Source organism: Schistocerca cancellata, chromosome 2 (genome assembly GCF_023864275.1).
Source record: "Schistocerca cancellata isolate TAMUIC-IGC-003103 chromosome 2, iqSchCanc2.1, whole genome shotgun sequence".
NCBI lineage: Eukaryota > Metazoa > Arthropoda > Insecta > Orthoptera > Acrididae > Schistocerca > Schistocerca cancellata.
Genome location: NC_064627.1, coordinates 846,539,532 through 846,555,590, shown reverse-complemented (window position 1 = coordinate 846,555,590; position 16,059 = coordinate 846,539,532). Strand labels below are relative to the sequence as shown.

The 16,059-nt window shown below is 38.2% G+C and overlaps 1 protein-coding gene across 1 annotated transcript in view; it reads left to right on the top strand.

The window, feature by feature from the left end:
- Positions 1-15,825, top strand: part of LOC126148612 (vesicular glutamate transporter 3-like) — a 95,262-nt gene extending 79,437 nt beyond the window's left edge. Inside the window, exons 8-9 of the mRNA XM_049915768.1 lie at positions 6,871-6,956; positions 15,466-15,825. Of these exons, the coding sequence (XP_049771725.1) occupies positions 6,871-6,956; positions 15,466-15,702 (323 nt within the window). The 3' untranslated portion in view covers positions 15,703-15,825. The remainder of the gene's footprint in view (positions 1-6,870; positions 6,957-15,465) is intronic.
- The last annotated feature ends 234 nt before the right edge of the window (positions 15,826-16,059 follow it).

Here is a 16,059-nt window from a genome sequence, read left to right as displayed (position 1 = left end):
CGCCTGGTTGGAAACTTTCCTCATGTCAGCACGTTGTAGGTGTCGCCACCGGCGCCAACCTTGTGTGAATGCTCTGAAAAGCTAATCATTTGCATATCACAGTATCTTCTTCCTGTCGGTTAAATTTCGCGCCTGTAGCACGTCATCTTCGTGGTGTAGCAATTTTAATGGCCAGTAGTGTATTTGCCTCCACCAGACATTATCCTTACACCACATTATTGTGCAATGAATACTTCGCGCTTGTGTGGATTTGCCACATAAAATTACTCCATAAGACTTCGATGAACAGGAGGAACACAAAGTAAGCTATTTTTCTAAAGCTTTCATAACCAAAGTCAACAAGTACACACAGCTCAGATGTTGCTGAATTCAGGCTGTTGACAAGAACTACAATATGTGATTTCCAAGATGTAATCAGTATGCAGGAATTCTGAACAATCAGTTTTCTATATTCTCAGCAGACAGACAATAAAACTTTACATTTTTTTTATTACTCGCTCCTTTGCTGTGGTTCTATTTAGGTTGCTTATGAATCTTGCATAATCAGTGATGAGCACTATTTCTGCTTTGTCAGTGTAGGATGGAAGATCTTTCATAATGGCAAGAACAAGAGAGGTCACACAATTGGACCCTGTGGAATGTGCACCCAGTTAGAAGAAACTTCATTATGAGAGCTGCATGAGCTAACATAAACTCTTCCCTCCTATCAGTCAAATGTGAAGTGAACTACTGACTTATCTTAACACACTTTTGTAAAAGAAGGGAAAACAGGAGGAAGACTAAAGTCATGAATTGCAAGTGCAGAGTTCCTAGCTGCCATAAGTTGGGGAGACGTCGAGATGTCAGTTATTTTCTACACACATTTTCCTTACTTTTCGCTTACAATTTATTGTCTACAAATGAATTACCCAGAAGAATATGTCATCAGATAATAGAGAGTAAATTTATGTAAAATTATCTACACTTTTTGTCTGCTTATGTGCGATGCCTGTTCTACTCAAAGAAGTAGTTGCAGATGCAGTTTCATTACCAGTTCCCAGAGTACATTCATAGCCAAAGTTACAGGTAGTATTTACTTTCAAGTTTTCTTTGCTTTAAGTATTCAGTTATCTGAATAACTTTCAGGAAACAACCATTTGATGATGAAGCATCACTGAATGTAGTGAAGCATGTCAAAGGGTACAGATTTCTACACCTATATCATAGTCCGCCAGCCACCTAACGGTGTGTGGTGGAGGGTACTTCTGGTACCACTAACTGATCCCGCTCGCCATGTTCCACTCACGAATGACGCATGGGAAGAATAATTGTAGGTAACCCTTTGCATTAGCTCTAATTTCTCGAATTTTCTCGTCATGATAATTTCGTAGGATGTATGTGGGACGAAGTACTATGTTGTGTGCGTCTTCCCAGAAAGTGTGGTCTCGAAATTTCAATAGTAAACCTCTCCATGATGCACAACGCCTCTCTTGTAGCGTCTGCCACAGGAGTTTGTTGAGCATGTCTGTAACTCTTTCGCACCGACTAAAGGTTCGTGACGAAATCCACCGCTCTTTGTTGGATCTTCTCTATCTCTTCTATCAGTCCTACCTGGTAAGGGTCACATATGGATGAATAATACTCAAGAACCGGGCGAACATGGGCCTTCTAAGCCACTTCCTTCGTGAATGAGGCACACTTGCTTAAGATTCTTCCTATGACTGTCAGTCTGTCACCCACTTTTCCTACAATTTGTTTGGTATGGTCATTCCACTTAAGATTGCTCTGGACAGCTACTCCTTAGTATTTTACGGTAAATATTGCTTTTTACCAATTTGTCTGCACTATTATAGTGGTACTATGCTATATTTATTTACGTTCATTGTCAACTGCCAGCGCCTGCATCATTCATCAATCCCCTGGAGGTCGTCCTGCAAATAGATACTGTCTTCTGCCATTGCTACATTCTTATAGACACTTTATCATCAGCAAACAGTCTTCAGGAGCTTCTGACGTTTGTACCAGATCATTTACATACGTTGAAAACAAAAACGGTCCTATAACCCAGACACAAATCTGCCCCATACTCGGTAAGCACGAATTTTATTGACTAAACAGCAGTGTGGGTCAGTGTCAAATATCTTCCTGAAGTCAAGGAACACGGCATCAACCCTAATGCAGAATGTTGTTTATTTGTCTCATAGCGCAGAGTTACGAATCAAAGATTTTTGTGCTGGAGACACATCAAATTAGTTGAAAAAAGTTAGGTTATAATAATTAACATATTTAAGCTAAATACCTAGGGATTACAATTACAAATAACATAAATTGGAACGATCACAGAGATAATATTGTGTGTAGAGCAAACCAAAGACTGCGATTCATTGGCAGGACACTTAGAAGGTGCAACAGGTCTACTGAAGAGACTGCTTACACCACGCTTGTCCGCCCTATTCTGGAGTATTGTTGTGCGGTGTGGGATCCGCTTCGAGTGGGAATGACGGATGCAATCGTAAAAGTACAAAGAAGGGCAGGTTGTTTTGTATTATCGCGAAATAGGGGAGATAGTGTCACAGACATGATACGTGAATTGGAGTGGCAATCATTAAAAACAAAGGCGCTTTTCGTTGCGACGGGATCTCCTCATGAAATTTCAATCATCAGTTTTCTCCTCCGATTGCGAAAACATTCTGTTGGCACTCACCCACATAGGGAGAAATGATCATCACGATAAAATAAGAGAAAACAGGGCTCGCACAGAAAAATTTAAGTGCTCGTTTTTCCCGTGTGCCGTTCGAGAGTGGAATGGTAGAGAGACAGCCTGAAGGTGGTTCATTCAACCCTCTGCCAAGCACTTTATTGTGAATAGCAGAATAATCACGTAGATGTACATGTAGATGAAGCAGGCATTTCTGAATTTTTGCACATGAACAATTTAACAAGAACAAATATAACATTGTCATGAAGGACAACAATGCCTGAAGACAATATTCCTCTTCGCTTGTTCTAAATTGCCCTTTGTTGACTATTTTCTGAAATCGCTTGATCCACTCGCTGAACAAGCTTGCAATACAATTTACTGCAGCTTGCAATACAATTTATTCAATACATTAACAATTTATTATATAGTACATAATCTTTATTGTTTCTTTTCTTTTCAAATTGCGAAACTGTCCTATGTGAATTCTTCAATCCAGTGTTAATGTTTTTCCACTAGTGTTTTTAATAACAACTCCATATTTAACAGGTTTGTGTTATTTAATTTATTGTACATTTTTAATCCCATGTACAATGGTGTTTGAGTGTAAAGTTTTAAATTATGATAGGCAAGTTTGAAACTGCGTCTGTGATGAGTACTTTAATTGTGGTTGAAATGAAAATTGTCAAGTGACTTTTGACTTTTATATATGAAAATAAAAATTTCGTAGATCTCCAGAGATGAGGTGGTTTGTATTTTTAATTTTTTAATAATGGGCGACATGACGTTCTTTTTTTGGACTAAACACAGTTTCTTGTGATTCTCTTTTAAAGTGTAAGTAATCTTGGGCTGTTCATAGAATTTCCCCAGAAAGTTATTCCGTATCCAATTCACAGTAGCTGTGGTAGACTATCTTCCTGGCGCCCATAAGTGTAGAACCAGATAAGACATTCCTCGCTTAAGATAGGCTGTTTAGTTTGTTTGCTAAGAAGTCTACATAAGCCTTCCAATTTAAATTTTTGTCAAGATTTAGACGCAGAAATTTTACATAACTTGCTTCAGTCACTTCCTGCTCGCCATGCACTATTTTATGGGAGATGATGATTACGTTTTAGCACTGAACTACACTAATTATGTTTTTGTGACATTGCGTTTCAGTCCATTTTACTGAAACCATAATTCTAGGTGTCCCATTATATTTTCCATAGTATCATGAATTTGTTCTAAATTGTCATTTTCAATTAAAAGCGAGGTGTCATCTGCGAATAAAACGGAATGAACATCAATGCTTAAAGGTAAATCATTTATGAACAGCAGAAAAAGATAAGGCCCTAAAATTTAGCCCTGCAAGAACCTCGCACAAATCTTTTTCCAGCCCGAGAATGATTTTTCTCCATTTGAATTTAGAGCTCTGTTCTCTACATTGCTATAGGTCTCATGGAGGAAGAGAGAGAGAGTTGAGTTTCGCAAGATTTCTGTTTGTGGCATGCATGTTGATTTTTATGGAGGAGACTTTCGTTCTCCGAAAACATCGTAATTTCATAACATAAAACATGTTCCATAATTCTACAACAGATTGATGTCAACAATATAGGCCAATAACTATGTGCATCTGTCCTACGACCCTTCCTGAAAAGGGGAATGACCTGCACGTTTTTCCAATCGCTAGATACCCTTCATTGACTCAGCGCTCTCCAATAAACTGCCGCTAGAAAGAGAGGATGTTCTTCTGAATAATCTTTATAGAATCTTACATGTCTCACATTTGGTCCTGATGCCTTTCCGCAACTGAGCGATTGCAGTTGCTTTCGTGTTCCGTGGTCGGTTATCTCAGAGTCTGCCATTTCGAAGTTCGTACGGTAATTAAAAGGAGGGACCATGCTGAAACAATTCTGGATGACCGAATTCATTAGTTCTGCATGCTCTCTGTTGTCTTCAGTTTCCGTACCAGTGTAGTCACTGAGTGAATGAATATAGGATTTCCAAATGCTTACTGATTTTATATAAGACCAGAACCTCTTACTCAGATCGCTTGGCAAAATTTTGTTTTCAAACTCGTTGAACGCCTCTCTCATTGCTCTCCTTATGCTCATTTTCCCTTTGACCCTTGGTACTAGGCAACTAACAGCTTAGCCTGCACCTCATTTGCAATGCTACCTGTCTTCACCAAATCACCCATCTGCTGCAAGGAAGCGAGGATGACCTCATAAACCACACATCAAGCAACATTAGTGCCCACATGTTCAATTATTTGCAGCTGGTTGCACCCAGTGCACTCGATAGTCACAGGCACAGCCTTTTTCACCTCACAGTCGAGGCCCTCCTGCAAACATACCGAGCGCGCACTGGCATTCTGTCCTGCCCTGCATGCTGTGTGCCTGGGCAGCTCCATTACCCACCTAAAATTGGAGCTCCCAGTGACTGACATATTCAGCCTCTGCACTTGTCCGGACTGGGTAGGAAAATCGGCCTCTGACCCAATAAGAAAGGAATTTTGTGCTCTCAGAAGTATTATCAACACCAGGTAGCACCTTGTATCTGTTGCTAATGTGTAAGAAGCTATCACTGCAGTCCATTCCGTCTTTTGCCTTCCATTAAGTGACACCCAAACCCACCACTGTCCACCACTAACTCTCGAGTGAAGACAAATTGGTCAGATGTTGCCTGTCGGAAGAGGCAGTGACAACAAGGTCACCAAGGGATTCCAATGTTACGAAGGGTGTCGCAGGTCTCGACATCAATGCCCTGATGTCACTGTAGCTTCGAGCAGCATCCAGAAGCCTGTTGACAGTGGTCAACATAGCCACCAACCATTTCTGGAGAACAGCCAGTTCTCCTTGTGTTTGCTCATATCAAGCCCTGTCTTTATCCATATTGTACTGTGCAAAGAATCTGAATAAAATCGCAAAAATACAAACAAAGCAGTGAGGAGTAACTGAAAATGTGCAAACAGACTCCCTGAGTAGAGAAAATTACCCGACTGTGGCATTTCCGAGGTGAAAAGTGCAATCTGCTACATAAACACTAACTGTCTGAACACAACTGCACAGCACACAGGCAGACAATATCTTAATAGTGATACCATACTGAGAATATTTGACAACAACAATGAAAGATACGTGCAAGAGAAACATTGTACAGTTTCAGAGTATTTGCTATAGTCAATGCAGGCCTCAGTGCTTGGAGACAGTGAGAATTAATCTTTTGTGAATGTATATTATTACTGCTAAAGTGGACTTTGTGCGAAAGCTCAAATATTTCAACATTCTGTTTCACTGTCCCTGTCTCTGACTCAACGCCTTCACTAGGTGTTTAATAGCAATTTATCTGTTCCAAACTGTTGTTCTTCCATCCAGAATTTTACACCAGTTTATTCTGCACTAGATCCTTAATTATTTATACAGACAATTTGTTTATCATTTAAAAGATAGAGTTTTGAAAGCTGTAGAATTTAGTCTCTAATGAAATGAAACACTAGTTTGTGTAAGTATAATGTTCTACATAATTTAAAGCCTTGCTTAGATCACATAATGTGAAAAGCCACTGTCCATGATCATTTTAAGGACATAATTAATTACAGAGTTTATAGCACCAACAGTTGACATTCATTTCTTAAAATCCTATTATGCTTTATTAATTATTCTCAGACTTTAACCACAGATCATCATAAATGAAATATTACATTATATTAGGAAATGTTGAATTTGGTCTGAAGCTTGAAGAAGACTCTTTATCTCCTCTTTATACATCAGAACTGTGCTAGACAGTTTAAGTATTTCAGGAAAATATCTGTGAGATATACACTCTTGTGCAATATTTTAAGTAGTAAATGATACTATCAGTTACTTTATTATGTTGCAAAAAATACCATGTATCACATTGTCTGGTGATTTTAAATTGTTTGCTATATTTAGGATTAAACTAATAGAAAACTCAGAGAAAGTAAATATATTCATATTATTTGATGGTCTAAACTATTTTATTGTATCAGAGAGCTTCACAAACGATATTAATACTCTTACATACATGTTTTGTACTACAATTTCATAATTGTTTGAAAAAAGGGTAAAACAGCAATTTTTGTTGAATAATTTATTCCGAATTTTGATAATTTGTCTCAAATCTTGTGTAAGTTTCCTTCTTGTAATTGAAGTGTCTACTACTGAAATTTTACTTTGTTCTTCTTCCATCAGGTGTACTCATGGGCATTGGTAATATGGTTTGTGTGACTCCAGGATTTTTATCTGCTGCTCTTGTTGGTGTTTTGACATACAAAAATGTAAGTTATACCGTTCTTGCTAATGTTTGATAACTTCAGTTAGCTGATATTTAATGATACTATTGAAACTTAAATTTTGTGGTGTAGTAACCATGTGTCAATAGAGGAATCAGTGCCCAGAAATATCTGACACAACTTTCTGCTCAAGGTAAACATGCTGACAATGGAAAATGTAATTTGTGAGCCACAGGAATGAAATGTAATATTGATGAGACAAAGTAAGCTTCATTTATTTTGAGCACAACACACATATTTTTCTGAAGACTTTGTTTAATGAAAAGAGCTTTTACATGAGGTGACATTAATTTTAAACCTCTGAGTGGCCTTGCTGTGACAGGAATTTAATACTGGCATATGTGAAAGTCAATGGGCAACAGATAAAATTGATAATGGTGCCTTGTAGTGAATATATTCACTGATGTTAAGCTACTAATATTAAAGTTGTAAACTTCATCAGGGGTTCTGGAAAATTACTGACAAACTACTGCAAGATATTGTTGTTGATCTTCAGTCCAAAGACTGCTCTGATCAGCTCTCCATGCTACTCTATCCTGTACAAGCCTCTCCATCTCCATGTAACTACTGCAACCTACATTCTTCTGAATCTGCTTAGTGTATTCATCACTTGGTCTCCCTGTACAATTTTTACCCTGCACACTTCCCTCCAATACTCAATTCGTGATCCCTTGATGCATCATAACGTGTCCTACCAACTGATGCCTTCTTCTAGTCATGTTGTGGTAGAAGTTCCTCTTCTCCCTAAGTCTAATCAATACCTCCTCATTAGTTACATGATCTAACCACCTAATCTTCAGCATTCATCTGTGACATCAGATTTCAAAAGATTTTATTTTCTTCTAGTGTAACCTATTTGTCGTCAATGTTTCACTTCCATACATGGCTACACTCCATACAAATACTTTCAAGAAAGACTTCCTCATACTTAAATCTATACTCGATATTAACAAATTTTTCTTCTTCAGAAACGCTTTCCTTGCCATCTCCAGTCTACATTTTATATCTTCTCTAATTTTTTGCTGCCCAAATAGCAAATTTTATCCACTACTTTAAGTATCTCATCTCCTAATCTAATTCCCTCAGCATCACTTGACTTAATTCGATTATATTCCATTATCCTCGTTTTGCTTTTGTTGATGTTCATCTTATATCCTCCTTTCAAGACACTGTCCATTTCATTCTACTGCTCTTAAAAGTCCTTTGCTGCCTCTGACCGAATTACAATGTCATTGGCAAATATTTCTTCTCCCTGGATTTTATGTAATTCCTGCTCCAAATTTTTCTTTTGTTTCCTTTACTGCTTGCTCAATATATAGATTGAATGATATCAGAGTTAGGCTACAACCATTTCTCACGCCCTTCTCACCCACTGTATCCCTTTCATGCCCCATGGCTCTTATAACTGCCATATGGTTTCTGTACAAACTGTAAATAACCTTTCACTCCCTGTATTTTACCCCTGCCACCTTCGAAGTTTGAACGAGAATATTCCAGTCCACATTGTCAAAAGCTTTCTCTTCGTCTAGAATTGCTATAAAAGTAGGTTTGCCTTTCCTTAACCTATTTTCTAAGGTAAGTCATAGGGTCAGACTTGCCTCGCATGTTCATACAATTCTACAGAGTCCAAACTGATCTTCCCTGAGGTTAGCTTCTACCAGTTATTCCATTCATATGAAAAATAGTCGTGTTAGTATTTTGCAACCATGACTTATTAAATTGATAGTTAGATAATTTTCAAACCTGTCAGCACCTGCTTTCTTTGGAATTGATATGAAGTTTCATAATATTTACCTGAGTTAGTTGCAGTGCACATCATTAGAGGGCAGTAGTATCAGAGCTTGCCATTCATGGTAACTATTATAAGTCTTCAACAACACAGATTTTATTAAGCACAAATTATTTACAAATAAATCACAGAAAGTAATAGTTCCTGACACTTCTGTAAATACACTTAACAAGAAACTTCTGAAGCTGGCTACCTCGTGGCCAACACAGTACTCTGAATGTGTGTTGAATAATTCACATATGACAACAGGAGAGCTCGGCATATAGGTTCAACAAAGAAGAACTGTAATATGAGCCACACTCTCAGTGCACCCATGTGTTGTCATTTTGTTCACTGAAAACACAGTTATTGGGCGAACAGTGAATGAGGACAGTACCACATTAGGCAGAGGTGGAAGTCCATGTGCTAGCCAAATGCCAGTGGGGGGATAACAATGAAGCATGAAATAACAGTCCAGGCATGCAGAGTCAGCACAAGTGGATACATCAGGGGGCTTGTTGTAAACAATGGCTGGTTGTGACAAGTGAGATTATGGTGGTCCACAGCAGCGCTTAAAACTGATGAAGCTGTTTTTCAATGTGATATGGCACCAGCGAATGTACCCTTCTGCACTGCACCTAGCGATCTCACGGGATGTCTGCATACTTAAATCAACAAATCTATTAAGGCATTCAGTGGGATTACAAGAGAAGCCATATGTGCATTTTGCATCTTGAATTCACTAAATGTGATATAATCGTAATGAGAAGTTCAGTGAAAATTTCAGGACAGGTCTAAAACAAATCGTTTAATTGGTTACTTGTTTACAGTGGAAAAGTTAGGTTGTCCGAGCAGTTCAACATGAACAAGTCATTGAAAAGGAGCCTAACGAATCAATGAAATGCATGGATCATGAGCTTCTAACTTGATGTGTTCTACATGATCACCTGAATGGCAAATTTTAGCAATATAGGATTAGACACACTTACAGTTTCGCCTCACTTGTCCTCTTCAGTTCTGCATAGCCAGTTAACCTTAATCACTATGACTTTTCCCATAGAGTTACATGAAAGGCTATGGGTTCATTGCTTTAATGCTACTTGATTTTGAACAGCTGTGGGGAGGGATTATCAAACACATAAATGATATTCACAGTGATCCTAGGTGATGTCTTACAGCAGGTGTAAAAATACTTGAATGGTTTGTAGCACCAAATAGGGCAGCCACACTGAACACCTGTGTAATTTGCTAAAAACTTGCGGCAATAGTTTAGTTTATGTACAGATATATGTGTATTGTTTCTCTGCATCTTGGCACATTAATGTTTTGAAATCCATGAGACTCTATAAAAAAATTGTATTGAGTCAATGTTGATAGTAAGGACAGTACTGGAAAGGCTTAGTTTGAGTACAAATAATGAAAGGAGTTAAAAGAACCACACACCTCATAGTTGCTGTCGAACAGTGACAATATACTGCATGCAAGTTCGTGTGTGTGTATGTGTGTGTGTGTGTGTGTGTGTGTGTGTGAGTGTGTGAGTGTGTGTGTACTAAACAAAGGTAAATCTAGGATAGAATAACGAAAAAGTTTATGAGTTCTGTTATTTCTTATTTAGTAACTAATAAAGAAAACCAGAAAAGAAACATATTTATAGTGCTATCCAAGATGATAGAGTAAGGTCTGTCTAAGAGATCAAAAATATACACAGGTTTAGTTTTGCATGACTACTTCATTTGAAACATTTCTCTGTCATATTTCCATATCTTTTCAATGTTTTGCAGTAAATAGTGAACTAAACACAAACTGTAGAAGTTAGCGACAGATGATCCACAGTTTTCTCCATATACTGTGGCCAGTAAGCAATGATATCTAAGTATTTAATTTGAGGTTGAAGTCATTTTTTGTTAGCTCTTCTTTTTAAAGTTGTTGTGATTATGTAAAATTCTGCACAGACATGTAGAATTGTGTGTTTATAGGCAGTTTTTGCCTGTGTACATCAAGTGTTAAGCAACAAGAGGAAAATGAAAGTGATGAGAAATCATACTCCCCCTCCACCCTTAAAGCCACAATGTGCATACACATGTACATGCATAATCCTTCCCTGCAGCTTGAGATCTGTGTGTGTTACATCTGTTATTAACCAGTATTTCACCTATTACCTTACCCTGAACTCAAATTGAACAACTAAACCACACTCACAACCATCACTTCAGCTACCTTCAGTTGTAATCTGAGATCAGATATATGATGGTGAGATTCATTTTCATAACTCCCAGACCAGGATTCTGCTGACCACATAACCTAAATACTGTGTTCTTTTCATTATATCACTGTATTTTCCAAATCCTTGCCACAAGGCATATATACAAGTCGAAGACAATATGGAAACCTGTTCCATATATATGCTACTATCTGTAAATCCATCATATTTATGATCACAGTCTATTCCAAGAGGCAATAATGAAGGGAGACATGTCATTCACCATTTTCACTACCATCACTGAGCATCTCTTATACTGTCATGAACACTAACCAATTGACCACTCATGTGAATGGCCACCATAAAACTATGATCAGACTGGAGTTCTATCATTGTTTTTTGCAGGTTGATGTTTTACACAGCTCTTATAACATTGTCTCCATCTGCACTAATCGTATGTTAAATAGTCACTTGCACTTATTTCACTTGGTACAAGGGACGTGCTTGCATCCATTTGAGCTAAAATTAATCTGATTTTGCTTTCTTAATTATTATACTCTATGGATATACAGGGTTGGTAGTATTGTAGTGCATTATGCAATTCCTTTTAGAAAAAACTGTTCAATGTTTCATACTATAGAAGGACTTTTTTGCAGCAGCTGACAACCTCTTTTGAAGCTTTTCTTATTATATGAATACCTTATATTGAATTATGTGTTTCTCTCCTTTGAATCTTCTATCATTTCTAAAAGTATGATTTGGCAATGTCATTAAATTATTGTTTCTTAGTGAACATTAGTGAAGCATAGTAGTCAATTATATTCTGGTTAGTAATTCTCATGTTATCGACAATGCACACTAGATGAACACATTAGAGAAAGTAGCTGTTGCTAATCTGAGTGACAGTTCTCTGGTATAAAGCGTACTCCTTACAGCATGCTTTATGTTGTTTTTCGGCATTGTCAACTTTTACATATACATGTATCACAAATTAGAATTAAAACATTCACTTTGTTCTACAAAATATTTGAATTCTGTATGAAACAGAAGTAAATAGGATCTGTAAGCTGTGCAAAGAATATTGCTTAAGGGAAAAATGCAATCAAGCACATTCTAAATTAAAGGGATAGACTAAATAATTTATATTAGCCCTTTTGGTCACAAATTATGTATTTCCTGATAAAAAATCGTGGCTTTGCTATCCAGTTCGTCGAATTAAATTATGATTTTTCAGATGTATAAAATATTCTGAAGTGCCCCCCAAGGGGAGATACAACTAGTATCCAAATGAGAACATTGTGTTCAATTGGGTGCAGTATAAGGCGAAAAGTTAAAATATTTTGTTTGATTTTATTTCACTAAAATACACAAATTACATAAAGCTTACTTAATGATTATATACTTAAACCATGATTTTACACTAGTGAAGAATGATAGTCAAACATTTTTTTCTATCCAAACATAAGTGAATGTTACATTTTACACAATAAAATTTGTGTTTTGCCTTTGCAACCTGGTTTCTAGCACCTGTCAAATGATTTTTTGTTACTGACCACTGGAAGATGCCAGCTGTCCAAACGAACTTCAGCATCTGGACGAACTCCCACGTTGGCTCGTTTTGAAGAACTTGGATTGTCACTAGAGAGACACCCCCCTTTTCCTGGCAGCTAGTTTATTTATTTTTGTCAATACTTTGGCCACACTTGCTTTAAAGTGAAGCAAATCAAGGGTCTTTTTTTTTTAGAAACACCTGTTTCTGATGCATTTTGCTTGTACTCAATCCATGCATTTGCACATGCAATATCAACTCCACGAGCAAACATGCGTCCACTTTCAGGTTGCAAAACCGGCTACAAACCATCGAAAATGGCATTCGAAAATCATGTTTGGTTTCAAAAGCAGCTAACTGCATGTTGTTCTCAGGAGAGAAGGCTGCTAAATGCCCAATAGGCGTGGCGCTCTGCCACGTCCGGATACAAAGCATGTGAGCAGACATCAGACATCTGGACATTCAAAGCTACCTTTCTGTCTGCTACGATTAGAATGGATATTTTTCTTATTCAGCTTTAGGTTGGCAGCGTTGTAACAAATTTGTACGCAATAATAACATTCTTGCTGCCAGTGCATTGTCGTTCGAATGGGAAGAGTTTTTCGTGATTATCTCAGTGTCACTTATCATGCAGTTAGCGGGCTTTGCGTCTAGGCTACTCAGCTTACAACATACCGTATGATATAAAACGTCTAACATTGCCTCCATCATTGTCCTCTTGTTCAAAATTATAGCCAGGCTCATCGAAGAAATTGTCAATTTCAGGTGAATTAAGGATCTCTATAGCTTCTTCTTCTGTAAGTGGCCTTCGTCTGTCTTGGACACAGGGCATTGTGAAATCACCGTAAGATGACTAAAAAAAGACAGCGTAATGATGTCCTAAATTTCTATGCTATTACAACCTTTCAGTCACAATATTCTCATTTGGAGACATGTATAAAGTTATACATATGTCACTTACCTTTCGTTGTGAAAGGCACCTTTAGGTTTCACCTTCAAGAATCTACCTTCCTATGAACAAATAATTTTTTAAACCTAAATTCATAAGATATTAACCAGCTGTGGGAGGCACAAAGATTACTGGGAAGCGTCTATGTGACTGTGCACATTCAGTTTCGTTTTGTGGTGCCACAGATGGACAGGAGATGTCGACACTTGTCTCAAATAAATTCCGTGCTTGTGAAAATATGAGCACAACAACTACAAATGCTAAAATTTTACGAATTTTAATACACTAAGCATTTATTTAGCATGTCCTTATGTGAGGACGCCATGATCGAAAGGGTTAGACTGCACATGGGTTGCACTAAATATGCTAGATGCTAAACTAAAAGCCACTATTACATGACACGCATATCATACACAAATCTACATCACAGCCCAAACAAACAAGTCTGGAACTGACAGTTTTTTCGGTAAGTGCGGCATGCAATACCGGCTTAGTTCGGTTTAAATTCAATTTTTAACAATGTATCATAACCATTACACGATGGGCCTTCAGTGAGTAATGCAACACATTTTGTTTTCCTCGGCCAATCTCGGGTGAAAGAACGCGGAATGCGTAGTGGGATACCGTGAAATATTCCCGCTCCAGCCCCTATAGCCTCACATAATTCAGATAGATGGTGGCGCTGTATGTAGCCTTCAAAACGGCGTCTGTAACGGAGATGCGTTCCAAGCAGAGAGCTCTCGTTGAGTTTCTTTTAGCGGGAAACCAGAGCATAGGAGGTATTCATAGGCTCTTGCAGAATGTCTACAGAGACCCGGGAGTGAACTAAAGAATGGTGAATTGTTGGACGAGGTGCATGTAATCATCGCAACAAGTCAGTAGTGTGTGCTGGCCGGCTGTACAGAGCTGTTACTGCTCCAGTGTAGGAATGTGTGGATAATCTTATTCGAGGTGATCGACACATCACAGTCAAACCTTGCTGCACAATTGGACGTCTCTGTTGGTAGTACTGACACACTCGTCCACCAGTTTGGGTACTTAAAGGCGTGTGCACATTGTGTTCTTCACTGCCTAACAGAAGACCATAGAGAGCAATGAAGGACGATGTGTAAAGTGTTGCCTGTGACTTACGAGGCTCGTTGTGACAATTTTTGTCGAAAATCGGCGCAGGCGATGAAACAGGGGTTCATCACTTTGAACCAGAAACAAAACGCCATTTCATGGAATGCGCCACACCACCTCTCCTCTGAAGAAAACGTTCAAAGCTGCAGCGCCAGCTGGTGAAGTCACAGCGACGGTCTTCTGGGACTGAAGGGGTTCGTCTGTTTCACGTCCTCCCTCATGGTACAATGATCAACTCCAAAGTGCACTGTGCTACCCTCAGGAAATTGAAGAAACAACTTTAGCAGGTTCGTCACCTAAAAAATGCAAATGAGCTTCTCCTCTTACATGATAATGCACGGCCTCATGCAAGTCTGCTCACCTGAGAGGAGCTCACGAAACTTCATTAGACTGTTCTTCCTCATTCCTCCAGCGGCCTGGATCTTGCAGCTTCCCACTTCCATCAGTTTGGCCCAATGAAGGATGCACTCTGTGGGAAGCAGTATGTGGATGATGGGGATGTTATTGATGCGGCAAGACGTTGGCTCTGACGTCGACCAGTAAAGTGATAACGTTTGGCCACACAAGGCCCTCCTAGTAAGGTGGCATAAGGCCTTCACATTGAACAGAGATCATGTTCAAAAATAGGGTTTCGTAGCCGAAAGAGCGAGGAATAGTATGGTGTATTGGATCCCAAATAAAAACAAACTGTTTTCAGAAAAAGTATGTTGCATTATTTATTGAACACCTCTCACATCTCTCTCTCTCTCTCTCTCTCTCTCTCTCTCTCTCTCTCTCTCTCTCCCTCTATCTCTCTCGTATCAGTACCATTCGAATATTCGTGATATTTAGTCTCCTGCAAGAAGGTGCATTAAGACATTTATCAGGAATAAATATTTTGCTAACATGAACAACAATTTGTTGCAGCAATCATCTGACCAGTGGAAGAAAGTTTTCCTTATATCAGCAGGCATCCTTTTAGTTCCTGGTTTGATACACATTCTCACATCATCATCCAAAGTACAAGAGTGGAATTTCCCAAAGTCTATGGCCAAAGAAATGAAAGAAGGTGTCTCTGAAAAGGATGTGGAAGCTCAGCAACGTCTCACATTAGACCAAGAAACTGAAGATCATCAGGATAAAGAAGAAGAAACGAAACCATAGACTGAAAAAGAGTTACAAATACAAGTTCAGAAATAAAAGATTATTGAGTAAGACTGTTAATTTTTATATACTCACACCTGAGAAGTTTAACTAATACCATTTGTATTGATCCACCTTTTGGAAAGAAATATACCACTAAGATAAGTTTTGTAAATGTCTATTTCATTCATCCTACCTTGTATTTCAGATTTATAGTTACAATAGCTAGGATCTATACTCGGTTTTGCTTCATTTCCTGCTCTTATTCTTCCCAAAAATCTTGATCACACAATCCTTTATCTGAGCACACGTTACACGAATTTACAAACTAATGTAAATTAATTTCCCCTGTGGAACTTATTTATTTAAATTATGCAG